The following is a 19,277-nucleotide window of genomic DNA, read 5'->3' on the forward strand; positions in this document are numbered from 1 at the left end:
CCATGTTAGAAAATTGGAAAGGCATAAAGATTTTCTTATACTTGATAATTACTTGTGAAATTCTTGTGTTCTTATTAACTTTCTTATGTTCTTCTTTTATCTTAGTTCATCAAGAAATTACCAAAACAATAGCACGAAGATCAAGGACACCAAATGTAGGCAGACAGCCAAGGAAAAACCCCAATCTTGGGAAAAACCCAGTCAACAACTCTTCCTTCAATAGTTTTTTCTGAGATAATCCAAGACTCTTGACTTAGACACAAACTTCCTCCACACCAAGTCAGCCCTTTCCTTTTTCAGCAAATGATCACTTTCCAGTACTGTCTTCTGCCTAGATGCAACGGTAGCAGCAACAGCACTTCAATGAAGTAGTATCTTTGACCTAGCAACTTCGATCTTAATGCAGCATCTTTGACCTTGAAGCACTTAGCTCTTTGACCTTGATGTCATAACAGAACTTCTTGAAGTCGTAACAAAAATTCTTGATGTCGTAACAGAACTTCGACTTTGATGTCATAGCCCAGAAAATCACACATTTGAGAGCGAGAGATAACCCAAAACCTTTGATCCTACAATTCTCCTTCTTCCATTGCAACTTTGCACTTTTTCATGGCTTCTTTGAGGAGATTGAACTTGTGTGTGTGATTGTCCTCCAAATGAATCGAACTGCTTCAATATATAGGATTCTGGTGAGGTCGAATTACCCTTCTCGAGGCCGACTTGGTGTGGAGATGAAAATTTTATTTTTGACTCAAAAATAATTCTTTTTACATGATTCAAAAGCCCAAGAAAGGTCTTATTAAATGTAGAATGACTCTAATGACCCAACATAAATCCTAGAAGTCCTCAATGGGGACTTTTGTTGATTTTTGTGTAGCTTGGGAGGTACTCCAAGCCCTAGTGTTCGAGGCTTGGAGGTCAAAGCGCCACAAGTAAGCTTATGGGTTTGGAACCCAAGTATGAGATTTTGCACCCAATTGCGTTTGGGGCAATTTCGAAGGCATGTTTCTATGTGTGATGGCATGAGACAATAGAGGGCGGAAAGGAGAATCCAACGCTTCAAGAATCATCGAATTTCGAGTTGTAGAAGTGGAGAAATGAATTTTTGAAGTTGAAAATTAATTATTGGTTTTCAAGTCATGTAGGCTTGATGTAAAAATTAGCCAATAGATGTGTCTCTTCATCTATTCATTGGAGCCCCTCATTTGGCTATAAATAGAGGGTGAATTGGAGTTGTTTTAGCATCCATTGTGCAACACATCACAAGTGATAAGCTCATTGGAGGAGAGAATTAATGTTTGTTTTGGGCCGCAAGAAGAAGGGACAGACCAACGAGGAGGAGAGGGCACTTCTGGGCACTTTTCATGGCTGGATTGATGTCTGAGTTGCTGTGTTAGAGGGCCGAGGCAGAGAGGAGTAATTTTGGGCCAAGTCTGAAGTGATAAAGGGTGGACAGACCCTCAGATAAGGTTGCCACATCCCTAGAAGACTGTTGTGGGTAGGTCGCAGGCCTAACCCACCCAAACAAAGCTGCGTGGAGGAGTTTAAGGGCTGGTTTATGCCCAGGTAAGCAACGTGGATGAAGGGAAGTCTTCCAAGGGCAGGCCGCAGTAAGAAAGGGTTGTGTAGGTGACTGTGTTAGGGTTGTTGCAGCGTTCCAAGGTGCCCTAACCAGCCACAGTCAGGAACAACAGTTCACTTCAACTTAGAGCAGCAATGAAAGGTATATTTTCATTGAGTTTTGTCTTGTGTTGGATCCTAGTTTAGGATCAGTGCTTGGATCAGTTTGATGGGCAGTGGTAGGAGATCTTAGGAGTTGTCTGGAGGAACCCACGTGGACTTTTGGAAAGCCTACCAAGAAGCCAAGGTGACAGTAAGCACATCAAATGAGAGGCAAGAAGACAACAGTAAGGAGTGTTGCAGATGTTCCCTTGGATGATGAGTTGATGGTGTCCTAGATGAAGGACATATTGATGTGCCCAGATTTGCGCAATAGCTCCCCTATTGTAGAGCAAAGGGCAGATTGGTGGAGTCTGTGGGTAGCCATGTGTAAGTGTCTCCTAGGTGTGGGGATGCCCTAACTAGGTGTAGATGCTATAATGTGGACTTCGTCTCTCATGGACTGTTGGAGGGCATCTTGAGAGAAGACCAAGTATGAATGAGATTGGGAACTTATGGTTTGTTGGAGGATAGCGTGATAGTGTCCAAGTTAGGGCCTGGTGAGCAACACCTTGATGGACAAAGGTAGTTGCAAGAGAGGCATTTGTTGAGCTCAAGGGTTGACAAACCAGAGGAGCAGTTTGTGGAGCCCGAGACTTGTGTGTGGAGAAGGACATCTACAGCAGAAGATGGGCAGTCCTCCTAGCATGTGTTCATTGTAGGAGATGGACATATTGCAGTGATAGGTGGCAGCCCTCCATGCCCTATGTTGGTCTTCGTCGGAGCAGCGCAGAAAGACCATAGTGGGTTGAAGTCCTTGAGTAGCTGAGGAGCAGCGGTGGGCAGTTGAGAGTTGTTCACAAGTGGAGCTGTGAAAAACTCGACAAGAGTCTCGATGTGTTGTGGCCCTGATGGGCTAAGGCACAACTAGAGAGAAGATTGACAACCGAGATTCAGTGGCCAGATGGACTTGGAGCATTGATAGAGATAGGAGTTGCAGATCGGGAGACGAAGGACCGGGCAGGTACAGGGTACAACCAAGAGGAGCTGAGAGAGCGCGCTACAGCCAAATGGTAAGAGTATCTTGTTGAGGACAAATTGGATGTTGATGGACTGACACCAAGTTTTAGTTTTGTATCTTGAATTGGTGGATGTATGAGGGTCATTATCCCTGGTACAGGAGCCCTAGACTGTTGTATTATATGTTGTTTAATATAACGAAGTTGGGTTGAACGCTGTAAAAAGTTGTCTATATTTTGTGCATGTGTGATTTATTGTTGTTTATGTTCTGCTATGCAAAGTAGTATCATTGAGATTCTTGGTTTGGGAGCATCAGAGATTTTAAGATTCTAACCTAGACCCAAGGTCGTGGAAATTCAACAACTTTGACCTAAAACATGATGATCCAAGCATGAAACCCATGCTTTAATAAGTCATAATAATAAAAATAAAATTTTATTTTCATTATTTTTCATAAGTGCATTACATAATGACTCAAATATATTTATGAAGACCGAACCTAGTTACATTCTTCAACACTGGACAACATTCACCTTCTCTTGTTGACCGCAAACATGCCATAGAAATTATAGGGTTCAGTCCTATGTTCGATTGTGGTTGAAATGTCTAGTTGACAGCTTAGTTTGGGCCGCATTCATATCGAGGAAGTGCGTATTGTTTGAACATGAATTTGCTGATGTAGGTTAGGGCTGGAGCATGTGCCCTAACCAAGTCAGTAATTTGCTCAAATGTTAATTGCATTAGGTTCATTATCATCAGCAAAGAAGGCTGCGATACTTGATTTAGGATCAATATCCTTTTGAGGACCATTTTGTTTGACTATTGATGATCACTGATTAGGGCAAGGTTTTGTACGCTGAAGACAGAATGGAAGATTTATCTAGGCTACTTCTTTGTGATTTGGACAATGGTGTAGATCATATTACTGGCAAGTCAATTTTGACTTTGACAATTGATAAAGGGTTTTTCCCTCGCTTGTGTCAATCCATGTGTCCTCTTGTCTTGGCTTGTCTTCTGCATATGATTATTTATGTTATTTCGATAATTACTATCAATGAATAATAGTTATGTGATTGTTATTGAAATAAATGGAATTAATCTTGGGCTCCTCTGAATCATTGAAGTAACTGTCCTAAGCAAAGAACAATTAACCTAAATTAACAAGAGGCTTATTCGACACCTTGAGAAGTGTATAAAAAGGAAGCGATTTCGACTCATTTGGACACCAATCACAACAAGTTCAATCTGCACCAAGATAAGAAGGAAAACAAGAACGGAAGAGAAGAAGACAAGTAGAAAGACTAGGCAAAGGAAGGAGACAAAAATTTTGACTATTTCTGCCCATATGTGCAAAAAGATTAGGATTTCTCTGTGAGTTGCAGGGCCAAGAATTGCAAACCTGAAGTTGCAGAACTGAAACTTTGACTGAAGTAAATTTTGGAGAATTTGACCTCTATTGACTTTGGTAGACTTTGACTTGTTTGGAAGAAATCTTGTTGGAGGGTTAACTTGGTACTTGGAGAAGGTCTTGGTCTTTGGGTCTTGGAGGTCTCATTTTGATCTAATTCTATAAGAAGAGGAATGTTCGTGTTTTACCCAATTGTGGGGTTTTGCCCTAGCTTGGAGCCTATATCTTGTGTTCTTTGTGTCTTTGTGATCTTCATGTTTTGGTAATTTCTTGATGAAGAAGTAAAACTAAATAATATAAAGACAACAAATATCACAAGTAATTATCAAGTAAGGAGAATCAACATTAATCTACAAATACCTTGATTTTCCAACAAAAAATTGTGTAATTTAAAATTGGAATTCTTCTCTCTGCATCCCATCAAACATCTGGGAAAAAATAAATTAGAAAATCATGTGAGGTGACCCACGTGGTTGGCATTCAACTCTGGATCTGTCGTGTGGCAAGTGAAACGAGGGTTTCAATTCCATCCAGGGCGCAATATGGCTAGTATACCATGCGCAGGTTTGGGTACATAGTTAAGGACAGATCCTAGGATCAATAAATCTGACGGGATAGGCGAACAATGCCGCAAAGTGTTTGAATTTGTGCTTGAAATGGTCAAGTCGTGTTATGCAATCATCCTCACCAATTTGAGTAAGACACAACCCTAAAAAAATTCACGTGAGGGCTTTATTAATGGATTTAAAACATTGCCAAAAAATTTGTAGCTGAGACCAAAAAATTTCAAACAAACAATAATAAAAAAATGTTGTAGAGGGCCAAATTTTGTGTGAATGTGATCAATCACAGGCTTTAAGGGTTTTTTTTCTCTTCTCGCAAAAGGTCCTTGAAATCATACTCTATGTGTAGATTGGCGTGGTGGGCTTCAAACCAAATCTTAGTATACCTTGGTGATGCGATGAGGATCAAAATGGATTAATCCAAGTCTTAGCTACTACACAAGATTGATTTTGCTTACTACAGCCCTGTTCTAGGACACTACTCATGAGGTCCTCAACCCTCTTCTAGGGTTGTGGCCCTTCTTCTGCACAAACAGACCCTAATCCGCTGGAACAGACCTTTGTTTATCCTTTTTGTTGTTCAGATACTCACTCTGCCTCTTAGAACAAACAGACCTTTCTCTTCAACACAGACTCGTCCTTGTCTTCAATGGTTGTTCTCTCAACAAAACTCTGATACCATGTTGAATTTTCTACAATATACACAGTAGAAACTAATCTTCTAATCTAATAATTACTACCTAATAATCTTCATAGAGTTTATCTTATGCCACTAATATTATTGAGCAATTATACACAGAAGATTTCAATAGTAATGCAATGAAAACAGTAAGATCATAAAGAGACAGCCATGCACAATAGAGACAACAAATTTTCCCTGGGAAACCCAAACTTGGGAGAAAACCCAACAACTTTTCTTCTAGGAGAAATTATTCTTCAGCAAGGTTTACAATTCAAAATTGTCTAGAAATCTGTGCCAAAAACCAAGTCCAAACTTCAGTCACTTCATCATTTTTCCTATCCCATGTGTGTCTTCTATAGAAGAGAGATGATGAATTTGAATTGGTCAAATGAAGATGTCACATTGTATATATATACAAGTCGAATGGGTGCATTTACCCCAAGGGATACGTCCCTTCATGAACTGGGCCAACTTGTCCATTTTGAGCCTACATGAAGCTCAATAAAAATTGAATTTTTATTTTTATTTTCATAAATCTTCTAGGCCGACTTAGGAGGCCTCTTGGCATGTGGGAATACCTCCCGATGCTACACAAAAATCAACAATTACCACCATTTATATCTGAGACTTTGTATTATATATGTCTCATAAATGCTGACAGAATACATAGATTAGCTCTGCTTTTGAAAAAACATTTAATTGAACTTTATAGCTTGTGGATTTATTTCCCATTATTATTTGACAAAAAGTACTGCTCAGTTTTGACGAAGACAATGACCCCATTAATTTTAAACCATATAATCTGTCAAATTTCAAAATAATATTTCAACAAATTGAAAAAAAAAAAAATTGGGCAGCATACCATTTTCTCGTTGATTTCCATTATTATCCAACATTGTTGGCTCCAATATATTCATTGAATTGGCAACCAAGTCTGCAGTACTAGTAATATGCACCATCCTCATATTACTCTCCTTGTCTTCAACACGAGGAACATAGAGTTTCTTTGGAATCTCCATATAACCTGCTTAACTAAAACAGTAAGTAGTGGAAATGCATTCTCAAACCAGATAACAATTTTCACTTATACATGATGTGATTTCATATATATGTGCAAATGCGTAAATTGGACACATAAAAAAGCGCTCAAAAAGCTCAAATCATTTAAGGCTAAACCCACGATTTTGGATTTACTATTTTCATTACTGATAGTCTTAGATAATTTACCAAAACCATAAACATATTTCTCTTATGCAATGTAAATAGATTGTAATTAAATTGATGGTACTTTTTTACTGTAGAAACATCAAAATTCAACGTCGGGAAATAAATACAATTACCTTTCACTAAAGACATCATCTAAAGGAAAATTGAACAATCAAAGTATCAATATAAGCACGGGTAAGAACTTCACTTGTTACTGACACAAAATATAGTGTTTGAATTTCCAGTACTTAATAGCCAATATTTTCCAACCCCTAATCCATATACAAGACATTTTTTCACCAAGACCTAGACAACCTCTCCTGTATATCCTCACATCATTTCCAAATCTTCCACTGGATCAACCAGCTTAAGGAAGATCAAAACCTATGGGAAAGACAGAAATCACCTTAAGTCTGGTTCTTACTTCTTAGGCAGGCATGCCACCTTTATTCACCAATGTTCAGCAATAACACACTGTAATATCCCCAATTTTGTGAGAATGGGAATTTTGCCCAATTTTGTTAATATTAATTAAAAGGGGCAACAAGTATTTTGGAGAAAGGTGGCAAGGATTATTTTATTGCAGATTGGCAGCAAATTATTATTTTATTAAAATGCTGGAAAAAGTAACTAAGTGGAAAATGGCCCTCATGAATCAAATAATATTAAAAAGAGTCTAGAAGGATGCAGAGAAAAAATAAAAGGAGGGACTCATTTTGTGCATCATTTTTTGACTACAACATTTCACCTTTCATCTTCTCTTGGGGTTGTTTAGCACAAGAAGAAAAGTGTTGTTTAGCACCAGGAATTCCAAGCAAAATTCCACCTCTACCTTCGATGAACTCCGAGTGTCACCCTAGGGGAGTAAGATGGAGTCCATATCAGGGCTTCTCTAGAAGCTACATTGCATACTATTTCCAGCTGGAGCGTGCTTCTCTTAGGGTGCAGAAAGAAATTTGAAGGGGCTGAGAGAAGCTAGCAGACAGTGAAGTTTTGGCCAGAGAATTTGCAGAGAATTATCCATAAGGAGGATAAGTTTTGCCTTGGGGATTTGCGGGCCTACGCAGGGGTTCACTGGCAGCTTCTATGCACTTGCAGAGAATTACAATTTGGGGAGCATTCGAGCTAGGATCTGCTTGGTGATTGAGGGGAGAAATTTGCAAGAGTTAGGGAGGATTTCTTGGAGGGAGATTTGGGCCAAATTCAGCAATATCTAAACTGTAGGGCATTTTCTAGCCAAATTGAGCAATTTACACTTGTTGGGGGTCACCGGGGGTCGATGGATTCAGCCCAAACCCTTTCTGGGTTTTTGTGGGTTTGGTGAGAGGAGGCTAGGATTATTTTTACAGAATTTTCTAAGCACTTCTAAGGGCAGAATTCCTAGTTCCACTCAACAGTTAACAACATAAATTGTTGGAAGGGGGGGCAATTTACCCCAAGGCCATTTCAACATAGTTATTATCCACAATGTTATTATCTCACCCTTGTGCATTGGATTGAGAGAGTTGGAGTTGTGGAGACAGTTCATAAGGGATGACCGGGTCAGCAGGGGCCAGCGGCTTGAGTTGAGTGTGGCACAGCGTCAGCATGGAGGACTTGTCCCGTACACAAGAGATTGTACATTTGATCCATCCTTTGGGATCGGATGGCGAGAGGCACTGAGCTGGTACCCGATGGAGCAAGTTAGGTGGTTGGGTACATCCATGGCTGCATTTCTGCAGAGGTCATGGATTACTAGAGGGGTACGAGGGCCAGATGGTTGCTAGGATCCAGGTGGGATTCCCCATCACAACATGGGCTTGGTTAGTGATGGTATTAACAGTGTGATGGATCCGGTGACCAAGTGCCCACACACTTTCAGCTCTCCATCAGCGCCAGCGTCGGTTGGAGTGACAGGGGGGCAAGTAGACTTCGAGGGTTGTCTGGGGATGTTGGGCGTACATGGGATTGTAGGATGATCAACATACTCTGGCAGGGGTTGGTTGGAGGAGGTGCCATTAGTAGGCCATCAATCAAGGCATTGTATGGAGACAATGCTCTCTTATTGGCATATTGGGTGCAAGAGCTACTGAGGCTAGGCACAGTAGTATCATTTTTGTTAGCATGTAGTGGATTCACTAGCAGAGTAGCAGATGCATGGACGCATGTGGGATGGTTGAGGATGCAAGGTGGTGTAGTAGTTGGTGTAGGTGTTTGGTGGTGCGTAGAGTCGTGCCACAAAGTTCAGTGTTCTACTGAGGAGCACAGAGGTGCACAGAGGAGTGTCGTGTTGTGTAGGCTTGCACTGTGGAGTAGGAGGAGCAATTCACATCACCTTGAGGTTTCACATGGAGTGACAAAAACTTCATCACAAGAGAGAAACCAGATGATTCAGGATGTTATGGCAGCTGGTAGTGGTGTCCAACAGTGCATAGAGGTGTGCAACTGGGTGCATTCGTGTGCCAAGGGGCACAGAGATACATGTTCTTATGCAGGGGAGCGCAGGGATGCTTGGTTGTATGTAGTGATGTGTGATGCTTCCCATTGGGATTTTGGAGCATTACCACTAGGGAGACCGCCTGATAGAGACGACATGCATGCCATTGGGTATCGATCACCCAGGATCGATGAGGACATGGATGAGCATCATTTGATGATATCCATGGGGACTCGCATGCCTCTCTCACTTTTACATTATTTGCAGGCACAAAGGAGTTGGATGTCGTCCCTTGACACGTTCATCATGAGCAGCAAGACACAAGAGGATCACTCGAGACTGTTAGTTGGTACACAGAGTATCCAGGAAGAGACTTCTCGGTGGTGGCATTTGGTCAGGGCACGCGCTAACGGGTGCAGGCTTAGGGAGGTGACCGTGAGGGAGCTACAGGGTGCACTATCAGCAGGACAACCCGAGGTGTTATGTGAGCATGAGGTACAAGGGATGGTAGTCCTCATTGGCAGGAGGATGCCTAGGCTCCAGGCAATATCCAGGTACATCATCAAGAGTTGGGATAGCAGGTTTCGTTGTGTGGTCTGGCAGGAGCAGAGTTGTTTGTCATACGCGGGACAAATTCTTGATGCTTGGTGCCCATCTATTAGATACATATAGGGGTCAGAGACGAGGCACAAAGGAGTCCCAGTAGCTAGTTGCATGTCACTACAGCAGGCAGTGAGGATTGGGAGTTGTGGACCTCTAGTATGGCTATGGGATCTAGGGATCCAGTTGATTGGTGGGACACTCCATTTCTTAGTGAGTATGGTCAGGATAGTCGGTGATCTGGTTCATTCTCAGACTAACACATGGGGGATCACTGAGGTCTTCATCATATGGCGAGGCAGGTTGTTGCTCAGGATTTGGGGCCAACCATGGAGTGATAGGCTATGGCATTGCTAAGTCACTTGGGCAGGTTGGGCATAACCTCGATCATCACATATATTATGGCCGAGAGTTACAAACAAGAGGCTTTGGTACAAGCATGTTGGGCAGTCAGTCATGACCAAAGTGTCACAGGGTCAGCAAGACAGTTTCTTCCTACAATGGGCATGGGACCTTGGCGTTGTTATCACACATCTCAGCAAACAAAAACACCATCTTTTCATAGCAAATCTTTTCATAGAAATCAGGGCTCTTTACATCTAATGTTCAAACACAACATAAAACACAGTTTGCCAAAACATACAGGAAATCAGAGCATTATACATGAGTTCTGAGTGATTATGCAATGACAAGACTGAAAAAGAACACTAAGAGAATAAACCACCATACATTTGAACAATAAGATCTATTGAGAATCCTGAGGAAAAGCAACAGTCATTTGTATTACTAAAATCTGCTTTACATAAACCAAAATAGACTTGTTCTCTATCAAAACATCCAACCCTAATTACATCCAAGTCTGATCCATATATAGGAATACATGCTTAACCACCTCGAGCTTCCTCCTCCAGCATGAGGGGAGCATCGAAGGTTGCTATTAACTATCCCTATCTACTGTGCAACTAATTCATTAATTACATAATTGCTGAACTGTAACTACAAAGGGTCCTAATTCATTCAAAACTCAAAATCTGTCCTCCTCGTATCTTGCTTCCTTCCTGACTCTTTGACACATGTCTTCTTTCTGTTTTGGTCAAGATATCTTGGAGGAGAATACACTGAACAAGCTGGCTTTGGATACTGGTTGCGTAGATGGCTCATTAATTGACCAAGATAAGTGCCCTGTTTTCACGGTCCCTGTCTCCCATCATTCTTCACTACTTAAAGAACATGTTCCCAGCTCTTTAATTCTTCACAAACAACGCATATCACCATACTCTCCAATGAGCTGGAAGCCTTATGAACTGAACAGGTGTACAAACAAACATCTCCGGTAACCTTAACCAGAACCCTAACAATTCGGTCATAAAGTACCTTTAACGAAACTTTAGCAAAAAACAAAATATTTCACCTTTTCCAAAATGCACATCTGTCATTCTCTGAATAGCTAGGAGAGTCTTTTATAGTTTCCCTTATGTCCTTGAGGCTTTTCCTTCAAAAATTTGCTGACCTCATCATTAAACTCTTTGATTTTCTAATAAAACAGCACCTACAGCAGTTTCGTAGCGCGCTACGAAACTGCTGTTTTTGCTAAAACAGAGTACATCTGCACTAAAGCATCTTTTGTTTGAACTTATGACTTTTCAAACCTCCTCTACAGGTGTCAAAAACTTAGATGACTTCAAAATAGTGGAACTTAAACAAAATTTACCAAAACTAAGAATATCACCTTTTCCTCAAATCAGTGAGCTAGTTGACCTAGCTGTGTCTTCAAATTTACAATCTCCTTCTTCAAAGCTTTGTTTTCAGCTCTCAGGGTCATGTTCATTTTCCTAATATGTTTAGCTTGTTTGAGGGCGGGAACCGTCCAGGTATATACATCAGCCACTGAATCTTCATGACTCCCTAGGCTTCTGCTACCCTTTAACACAGCTTTTCTATAATTGGCATACCTGACTGCATGCTCCTTAATCACATTCTTTGTTTTGACAATTTCCTCTTTGGCTGCTCCCACTTGATTCTTTATGGCAATCACATTTCCTCCTTGGGTGATGATAACCTTTCTGTTCTTGTCTTTATGTTTGACTGCCTCCACCGTTTTGGTCAATACTTCAATTACCTCTGCTCTAGGTGACTTTACAGCTTTCTTTCCTTTCTGCACTTTGTCCTTTACAGCTTCTTCTCCTTTATGCGCTTTCTCAGCCTCTTTAATTTGTTTCCTTGTAACTGGCCTTCTTGGCTTGAACATAAACTCCTCACTAGGCTCATCAAACCTTAATCTCTTTGAGTCTTTTGATTTCTTAGTGCTCTCAGGAGAAGATTGGGTCAAATCAATATGCATGGGTTCAAGATGCACTAGTTCTTCCTGCTCAAATTCAATAGCCTCAAGTAGATCACTTAGGCTGGCCTTTGAAATTGGACTTTCCTCCACAGCTACTGATTTACCTTTCTCCTTGCTTAATTGACCTCGTGTTTTAACTCTTGATGCTTTTTCGGATCCAGTTGATCCCTGTACATCTTTCTTCTGCTTGACCTTCTCCTTTGATGATGACTGAGGTGGCTGAGGCGGTTCTTTAATAACCAAGGGCTTGACTGGTTTGTTCAACTGAGATTTAACCTTCTTTTTTCCCCTAGCCTCCTTTCTAAGCTCAGCAATAGTAGGTTCCTCCACTGATTCTTCTTTTTCTCTAAGTGGCTGTGGGGTGAGGCCTGTCTTACTCTGGAAACCGGCCATATAGATGAAAGAACTCCAATCCCTACCAATCTTCTGCAAACCATCCAGCACTAACAGTTTAACTAGGCCATGATGAAACAATGATGTCTCACAATCATCCTTCCTCAATTGGATTTTGTCACACATCTTGCTGAGGCTTCGAAACAAGTAAAATGGGAGGTCTATAGATGCTTTACCCGTGAAATGAAGCAACAATTTGAAATGATAGGAATAAACTTTGTTATATCTGCCCTCACAAGTTAAATATTTTTGAATACAAGTAAGAAGCATAGCATAACTCTCCTTAACATAACTTCTAGGTACAGCCTTGGTTAAATCTTCATTCACATAGGCTTCCTTCAAGAATACTTTACAGGGGCTCATATCAAATTTGAAATTTTTGAACCACTCCTGCCCTCCTCTAGGAATCTCAGTTACCCTAGCAATAGCCTCTGGAGATACTGGGAATTCTAACATAGATACTTTGGAACTTAAGCCTGTAAAATTCAAGGCAAATTCTTTTGTTACCTGAGTGTGTCCTCCCTTTAGCTTTTCACAGAAACTCCAGCAACCAGCGTCTTTGAAGCCCTTTTTAACACCTTCATCCCTCAATGTCAGGTCCAATCCTTCGGGCTCTGCCCTTTGATACCTTCCAGACCGATGCTCCTTCTTCTCCATTATGCTTTAAAAACTTTTGCACAGAGAAACACCGGCAGTCTCAACTCGAAAAGCAAATTCAAATTTTAGAACGCAGGCTCGCTTGCAATACAGCTCTCTTGAAGAAGAAACTCGGGCTCATTTCAATTCAAATATCTTAACATATAAGTTGGCCACTTCATGTAATACTAACAAAACATCATGACACAACTATGCATGACAAAAACATTTGAATGAACTTAATGTGCACGACTATGAACCTATTGGTGGAATGATGGCTCGTAAGTGCTTGGAAGGTACACTGACTGACAACAACCGACCGGACACAATGACTCATCCCCGGACGTGACATTTCGAAGATCTGCGCTGCAAAATCCCCGAATCCGCGATTTCGTAGCGCAGACAGTTATAACTTAGCGACATGTGCTGCGAAATGGCTGGCGCTACGAAAAGGCTAAAACATTATTGCGCTTCAAAATCAGCCAATCAAACTGCGCTACGAAACTGCGAAAAGGACAAATGACATATACGAGATAAGACATATCTTAATCAATCATGATGAAGGATGACTAACGGTTTTGAAAATGATTCTCATCGATATCATTGAAAAACATGACCTCTAAGTAGTAAATATAGGATAACAACCATTTGACATCCATTTTTAACAATGAAACTTTGGACTCAACTTATATACATGTGACTGCAGTTCTCAGTGATAACAGGCGTCACAGTACTTAACAGTTCAATTACCCTTAGGGGTGAGTTAGTTTCGATTGGGGGAGATCATTCCGATCTTCCATTGGATTCTAGTGATTCACTGTTGGCATGGGGGATTTCACCAGCATGGAGGGATGATCAGCAAAAGGAGATCAGGCGGAGCTCATGCGAGCGAGTATTCATCTCCACCAAGGTTGGATTGTATCTTCAGAAGTACACCCTTGGAGTGCATGAGATGGATGACTCAATAGAGCAATTGCACAACGAGTTGATCAGGAGTTTATATTGTCATGATGTTCTACTTACTGACAACATGCAGAGGACTTCGGGTGTTTGTACCAAGTTGGACAGTAAGTGGAGCAAGGGGTGCTTCACGTTGATTAGGATGGCTTGGGACCCTGGTATCGAGGGACTCCTTCATGACAGGATAGTGCTAGGGATAGGGATGACTCAGTGGCACATTTGGGACCCGAGTATCGTTTGCAGTAGCCATTTGGGTTAGTTGATAGAGAGAGTGCTTGTTCAGGCATTGCTTGAGGACAAGCAATTTTTGGCGGGGAGGACTGTAATATCCCCAATTTTGTGAGCATGGGAATTTTGCCCAATTTTGGTAATATTAATTAAAAGGGGCAACTAGTATTTTGGAGAAAGGTGGCAAGTATTATTTTATTGCAAATTGGAGGCAAATTATTATTTTATTAAAATGGTGGAAAAAGTAACTAAGTGGAAAATTGCCCCCACGAATCAAATAATATTAAAAAGAGTTTAGAAGGATGGAGAGAAAATATAAGAGGGATTCATTTTGTGCATCAACTTTTGACTATTACATTTCACCTTTCATCTTCTCTTGGGGTTGTTTAGCATAAGTAGAAAAGTGTTGTTTAGCACAAAGAATTCCAAGCAGAATTCCACCTCTACCTTCGGTGAACTTCGAGTGTCACCCTAGGGGAGTAAGGAGTCCATCTCAAGGCTTCTCTAGGAGCGACATTGCATACTATTTCCAGCTGGAGTGTGCTTCTCTTAGGGCGCAGAAGGAAATTCGAAGGGGCTAAGAGAAGCTAGAAGAAAGTGGAGTTTTGGCCATAGAATTTGCGGAGAATTATCAATAAGGAGGAAGAGTCTTTCCTTGGGGATTTGCAAGGTCAAGAGTACTGCATTTTGGAGGACCGAATTTATCTATTCCAGGACCTGCCAACGGATTAACTAGCAGCTTTTGTGCACTGGCAGAGAATTAGAATTTGGGAGCATTCGAGCTGGGATCTGCTCGGTGATTGAGGGGAGAAATTTACAGGAGTTCAGGAGGATTTCTTAGAGAGGGATTTGGACCAAATTCAGCAATATTTAAATTGTAGGGTGTTTTTTGGCCAAATTGAGCAATTTATACTTGATGGGGGTCACTGGGGTCAATGGATTCAGCCCAAACCCTTTTTGGGTTTTTGTGGGTTTGGTGAGAGAAGGCTAGATTAATTTTACAGAATTTTTGAGCACTTCTAAGGGCAGAATTCCTAGTTCCATTCAACAATTAACTGTATAAATTGTTGGAAGAGGGCGCAATTTACCCCAGGACCATTTCCACCACTTGGGTCCGTGAGATATTTATGGGTTTTGTTGGAGCTAGTGTGGAGAGCCTACATTTAATTTTGCTGAATTTTTGGAGTAGATTTGAGGGCCAAAATCTCATGTCACCTACAACAACAATGGCAATAATTTTCTTGTCTAGCGCAGAATCATGGTGGGGAGTTCATCTGACATTTGGGCAACTTGATCATCACCTTGGTTTGGATTTTCTTGTTGTAGCAAGCCCAGGTTCCTCTTCCATACTCATTTGTAGTCTAATTGCTCGGAAATAAATAAAATGGCTCAGAGTTTTGGTGCATTTCCTCGTGTTGTGATTTCCTGTGTGTGTTGAATTTCCTAGTTGTTGTCATAGTGCATGTTTATGTTATTCACTTAATATTTCCGTTAGGAATATTACACACTCAAATAAAGGTTTATGTCACAAAGATCACAATTAAATGTTAGAAAACTGATGTGAATGGAAATGTTAAAGTCAGTATTAGTAGTCGATAAGTTAGGTTAAATCTGGTAGTGTAACTACGAAAAGTAAGGATAAAGGACTATACTATGAAAACATTACTCAATGGTAATAAAATTCTATCCCTTTCTCGGCCTATAAGATCACCTATGGGATTTAGAAAGCTTTTGAGAGAAGCTTTTGAGAGAAGTTAGGGAATCATAAATAAAACCAAGGGCTTTTGTAGTACTATTACTGCTCAAGAGGAATCCAAAATTGATTCGAGTAAGTTTCAAAGGGAATCACTAGAATAACCCAGAATTACAGATATTCTAGGTTGGAACTCAATGGGAGGCTGATTTGCAACATGTGCATTCGAAATAGGCTCCAAGGAGGATGGAAAGTGATATTCTTTCCTCTAGAATAAGCACAGAACAATAATGGTATGGGATTGGGACAAGTTATGTTCCCTATCCCAGGCACTCATCACACCCACACTCCTATATGGACATGAGGTATGGAGATTGAGTACAATAGAGAATAGATGGACCAAATGGAGAGAACAATAGAAAACATAATAACAAGTTGCTTAGCAGTGAAATCAGCACTTCATGAGATCATGTTGGCTGAAATATGACTTTATCCCATAGAGTTTGAAGCTTTACAAACGTTGATTATATATATTGACTTTAAATTTAAAAATGCAAGAAGATGTAGCTTGATTTATTAGAGACTGAATATTTTATTATATTAGAAAGCCCAATAATAGGAAACAAGATCTATAATGTCGCTTACCTGTACCTACTAGGCTATGAGAGAACATCTCCATGGATTTTGTGGATGGTTTTCCAAGAACTAGGCAAGAACATGACTATCTGTATGTGGCAGTGCATAGATTTAGTAAGATGTGCATTTCCATGCCCTATAAAAGACCATCGGGATTTAGGGCCAAGATGCAATAATCATATTCTTTGAAAGTGTTTTCGTGCACTTTGCGTAATAGGAAGCATTCTCAAACAAACAGACCAAATTTCTCAATGCCTATTGGACTACACTATGGAATAAGATGGACACCAAGTTGAAGAGATCTAAATATTCCATCCACAAATGGATGGGTATATATGGGTATATGTAATATCCCGTTTTGATAAAAATTAAGTAATTCCGGGATATTATGATATTCCCTTTAATATTTTCATTAAATATTCAAGGTTTTGCTTCAGAAAATTATGTTGTAATTGCCTTCAATCAAATTACACAAAATTCACATGAAAATATTGACAAAACTTAGAAACATAAAACTGTAACTCAAAATAGACAGGAAACATAAGCACCTAGCCTTATTTTTATTATGAAATCTGAAATTACATGCCAATACAGAATAGCTAGGAGATGGCTTAGATGAAATCCTCCAAACTATTGCATATTGGATCCGGCTTCTCTAATCTGGAAATGCAACTAATAAGCACTCCTATGAATTCTAAATGAATTACCAAGGGATGAGATGGATTTTCATCCACTCACCAAATCACCCAAAAATTTTCGTCATTGGGCTACTAAAGCTAAGAACCTAGTTCTCCAAACGTCACCAATAAATAAAACGAAACCAAGATGTCCCCAAATGATCTACTTCCCTCCTTTTAAAGATTGGATAGATCTCTCTCCAGCCTTCTAGAAGCACTTTATTTTATTATTTTATTCCCACTCTAGAAGCTTCTCCTCTTATCCTTTTAAGTGACTTTTATATTATTTTATTTTAGTCACTTGGCTTTTTTCCTCAAGTGAGCATTTTCCCCCTTTTTATTTAATTAAGTGACTAAGTAAAGTCACTTTTAATCTAGTAAAATGGTAAATCTGCCTCTACGATATCTCAGGCCACTAAAAGTCACATTTCACCATCCAATCCTGTAGATCTCTCTATTCTGGTTCCAACAAACTATTACACTAAGGTGTTTCATCAAATATTCTTCGCAAAACGACACCTTAAGCGTATTTAATTAAGATATGTTCAATAATAACCTGTTTTACGGGAATTGTCATAATGCAGTGGAACCAAGAATAAATTATGCAGAACCAGCCCTGATAATGAAATGTTATGAGTGATCCCCACCGGACCCCATAAAACTCCTTCAAAACGCTTTGAGCCCACTGACAACGAAATCTCGCTCCCATGACCAAGCTATCATCGATCTTGGAAATCCTTCCTCGCCACATCACAAGGTCACTCCATCATCCCTTGCACCAACTGACTCCCGTCATTCTGCCACTGTCATTAAGGGCTCTCGTAGCCTTATGTGATCCAAGAGTTAAGGCACATCAAGGATCCTGCTCCAGTGTAGTCCCCCTGACTACAACTCAATATTGCCCCACCTCTTCTCTAGAGGTGCATGAGCACTCATGGCGCAATCCTCATCATCATCCTCCTTGTCAGCTTTCGTTGGAGCAGCCTTTGAGTCAGACTTCTCTTCCTTGCCCTTCTTCCAAGGGCACTAAGTGGCGAAATGTCGCAGTTCCCCACATATGAAGCATCTGACTTTGGATGTGTCTTTATTTTCCTCTTTTGTTGCCCTTGTTGTCCTGCTAATGCGAGAGCTGCATCCTCCTCTTCCTTCTTCTTGGCTCTGACTCCTTTGTCGCTACTTCCCGCCTTGGTTAACCATTTGATCTCTTCATGTCGAAGAGTTGCCAGCATCTCCTCCCAACTGGGGAGAGAATCCCTGCGCAAGATGCTCTGGACAAAGGTCTCCCAGTCTTCAGTGACTGCATTTAGGGCAGTCTTGACCATGAATTCAGGATCTCATGTAGACCCCACAAAAGTCAGTTGGTCTCGAATCCCTTCCAACCTGAGAAGGAAGGGATCAATTTATTCTCCATTTTGCATCTGGTACTGTCTTAGATGATTCTCAAGCAACATCTTCCGTTAAATGAATGTTCCCTCATACAAGGTGGTCAAGGCCTCCCACATTTCCCTTTTGTGTCCTTTTCAGCAATATGTGGGACCACATGATCCTTGACCCCGTCCAAGATCATGCACTTTGATTTTGCCTAAGCCTCCTCATACTTCTTGAGAGGATCAGCATCGACCAGAACAGCGACCGTCTTCAAGGCATAATCCTTGATGTGATTCTTGTCTAAGACTGCCAGGATCTTGGCCTTCTAGATGACAAAGTTGGATGCTCCATCCAATCTGTCCTGATTCCTCAGTGCATTAACTGCCATCTCTGCTCAAATGGATGTCAAATGGTTCTCTTCTCCCTCTTTCGCTGCTGCCCCAGCAAAACTTGGATCTGGATTTCTTTGGCGCTAGAAATCCTCTAAGGAACAAGTTCCCTCTAGACTCCCTCTAAGTCCTGATTTCCTTCACGAAAATCCTTTCGCCAAACAATGTGGAATCACTCCTCTCCAATCCTCTTTTGCTGTTGCTCAGCGACCCGGACCTAGATTTCTTTGGTAATAAATTTGTTAAGGTAGTGACTCCCTCTACCTTGATTCTGTCTCCACAGACACCGTTTTGCAACAACAGCAACAGCGTCCCACCAGCACCACAGATCTAATTTGCATTGCTCCTACTGCCCCAGCAGAGAGGCCTAGAGAGCTGACGCAGTCACTGCGTCGGCTCCTC

General features: G+C 40.8%; 1 protein-coding gene across 2 annotated transcripts in view; it reads right to left on the reverse strand.

The window, feature by feature from the left end:
• The window catches only part of 5-FCL (5-formyltetrahydrofolate cycloligase), a 186,300-nt gene that overhangs the window by 132,037 nt on the left and 34,986 nt on the right, over window positions 1-19,277 (reverse strand). For both annotated transcript variants that reach the window (XM_089448731.1, XM_089448730.1), the window contains exon 3: window positions 6,195-6,356. In XM_089448731.1, coding sequence (XP_089304857.1) covers window positions 6,195-6,356 — 162 coding nt within the window. The remainder of the gene's footprint in view (window positions 1-6,194; window positions 6,357-19,277) is intronic.

This window comes from Pinus tabuliformis, chromosome X, assembly GCF_031772625.1.
Source record: "Pinus tabuliformis cultivar Carrire ecotype Pingquan chromosome X, CPIR1, whole genome shotgun sequence".
NCBI lineage: Eukaryota > Viridiplantae > Streptophyta > Pinopsida > Pinales > Pinaceae > Pinus > Pinus tabuliformis.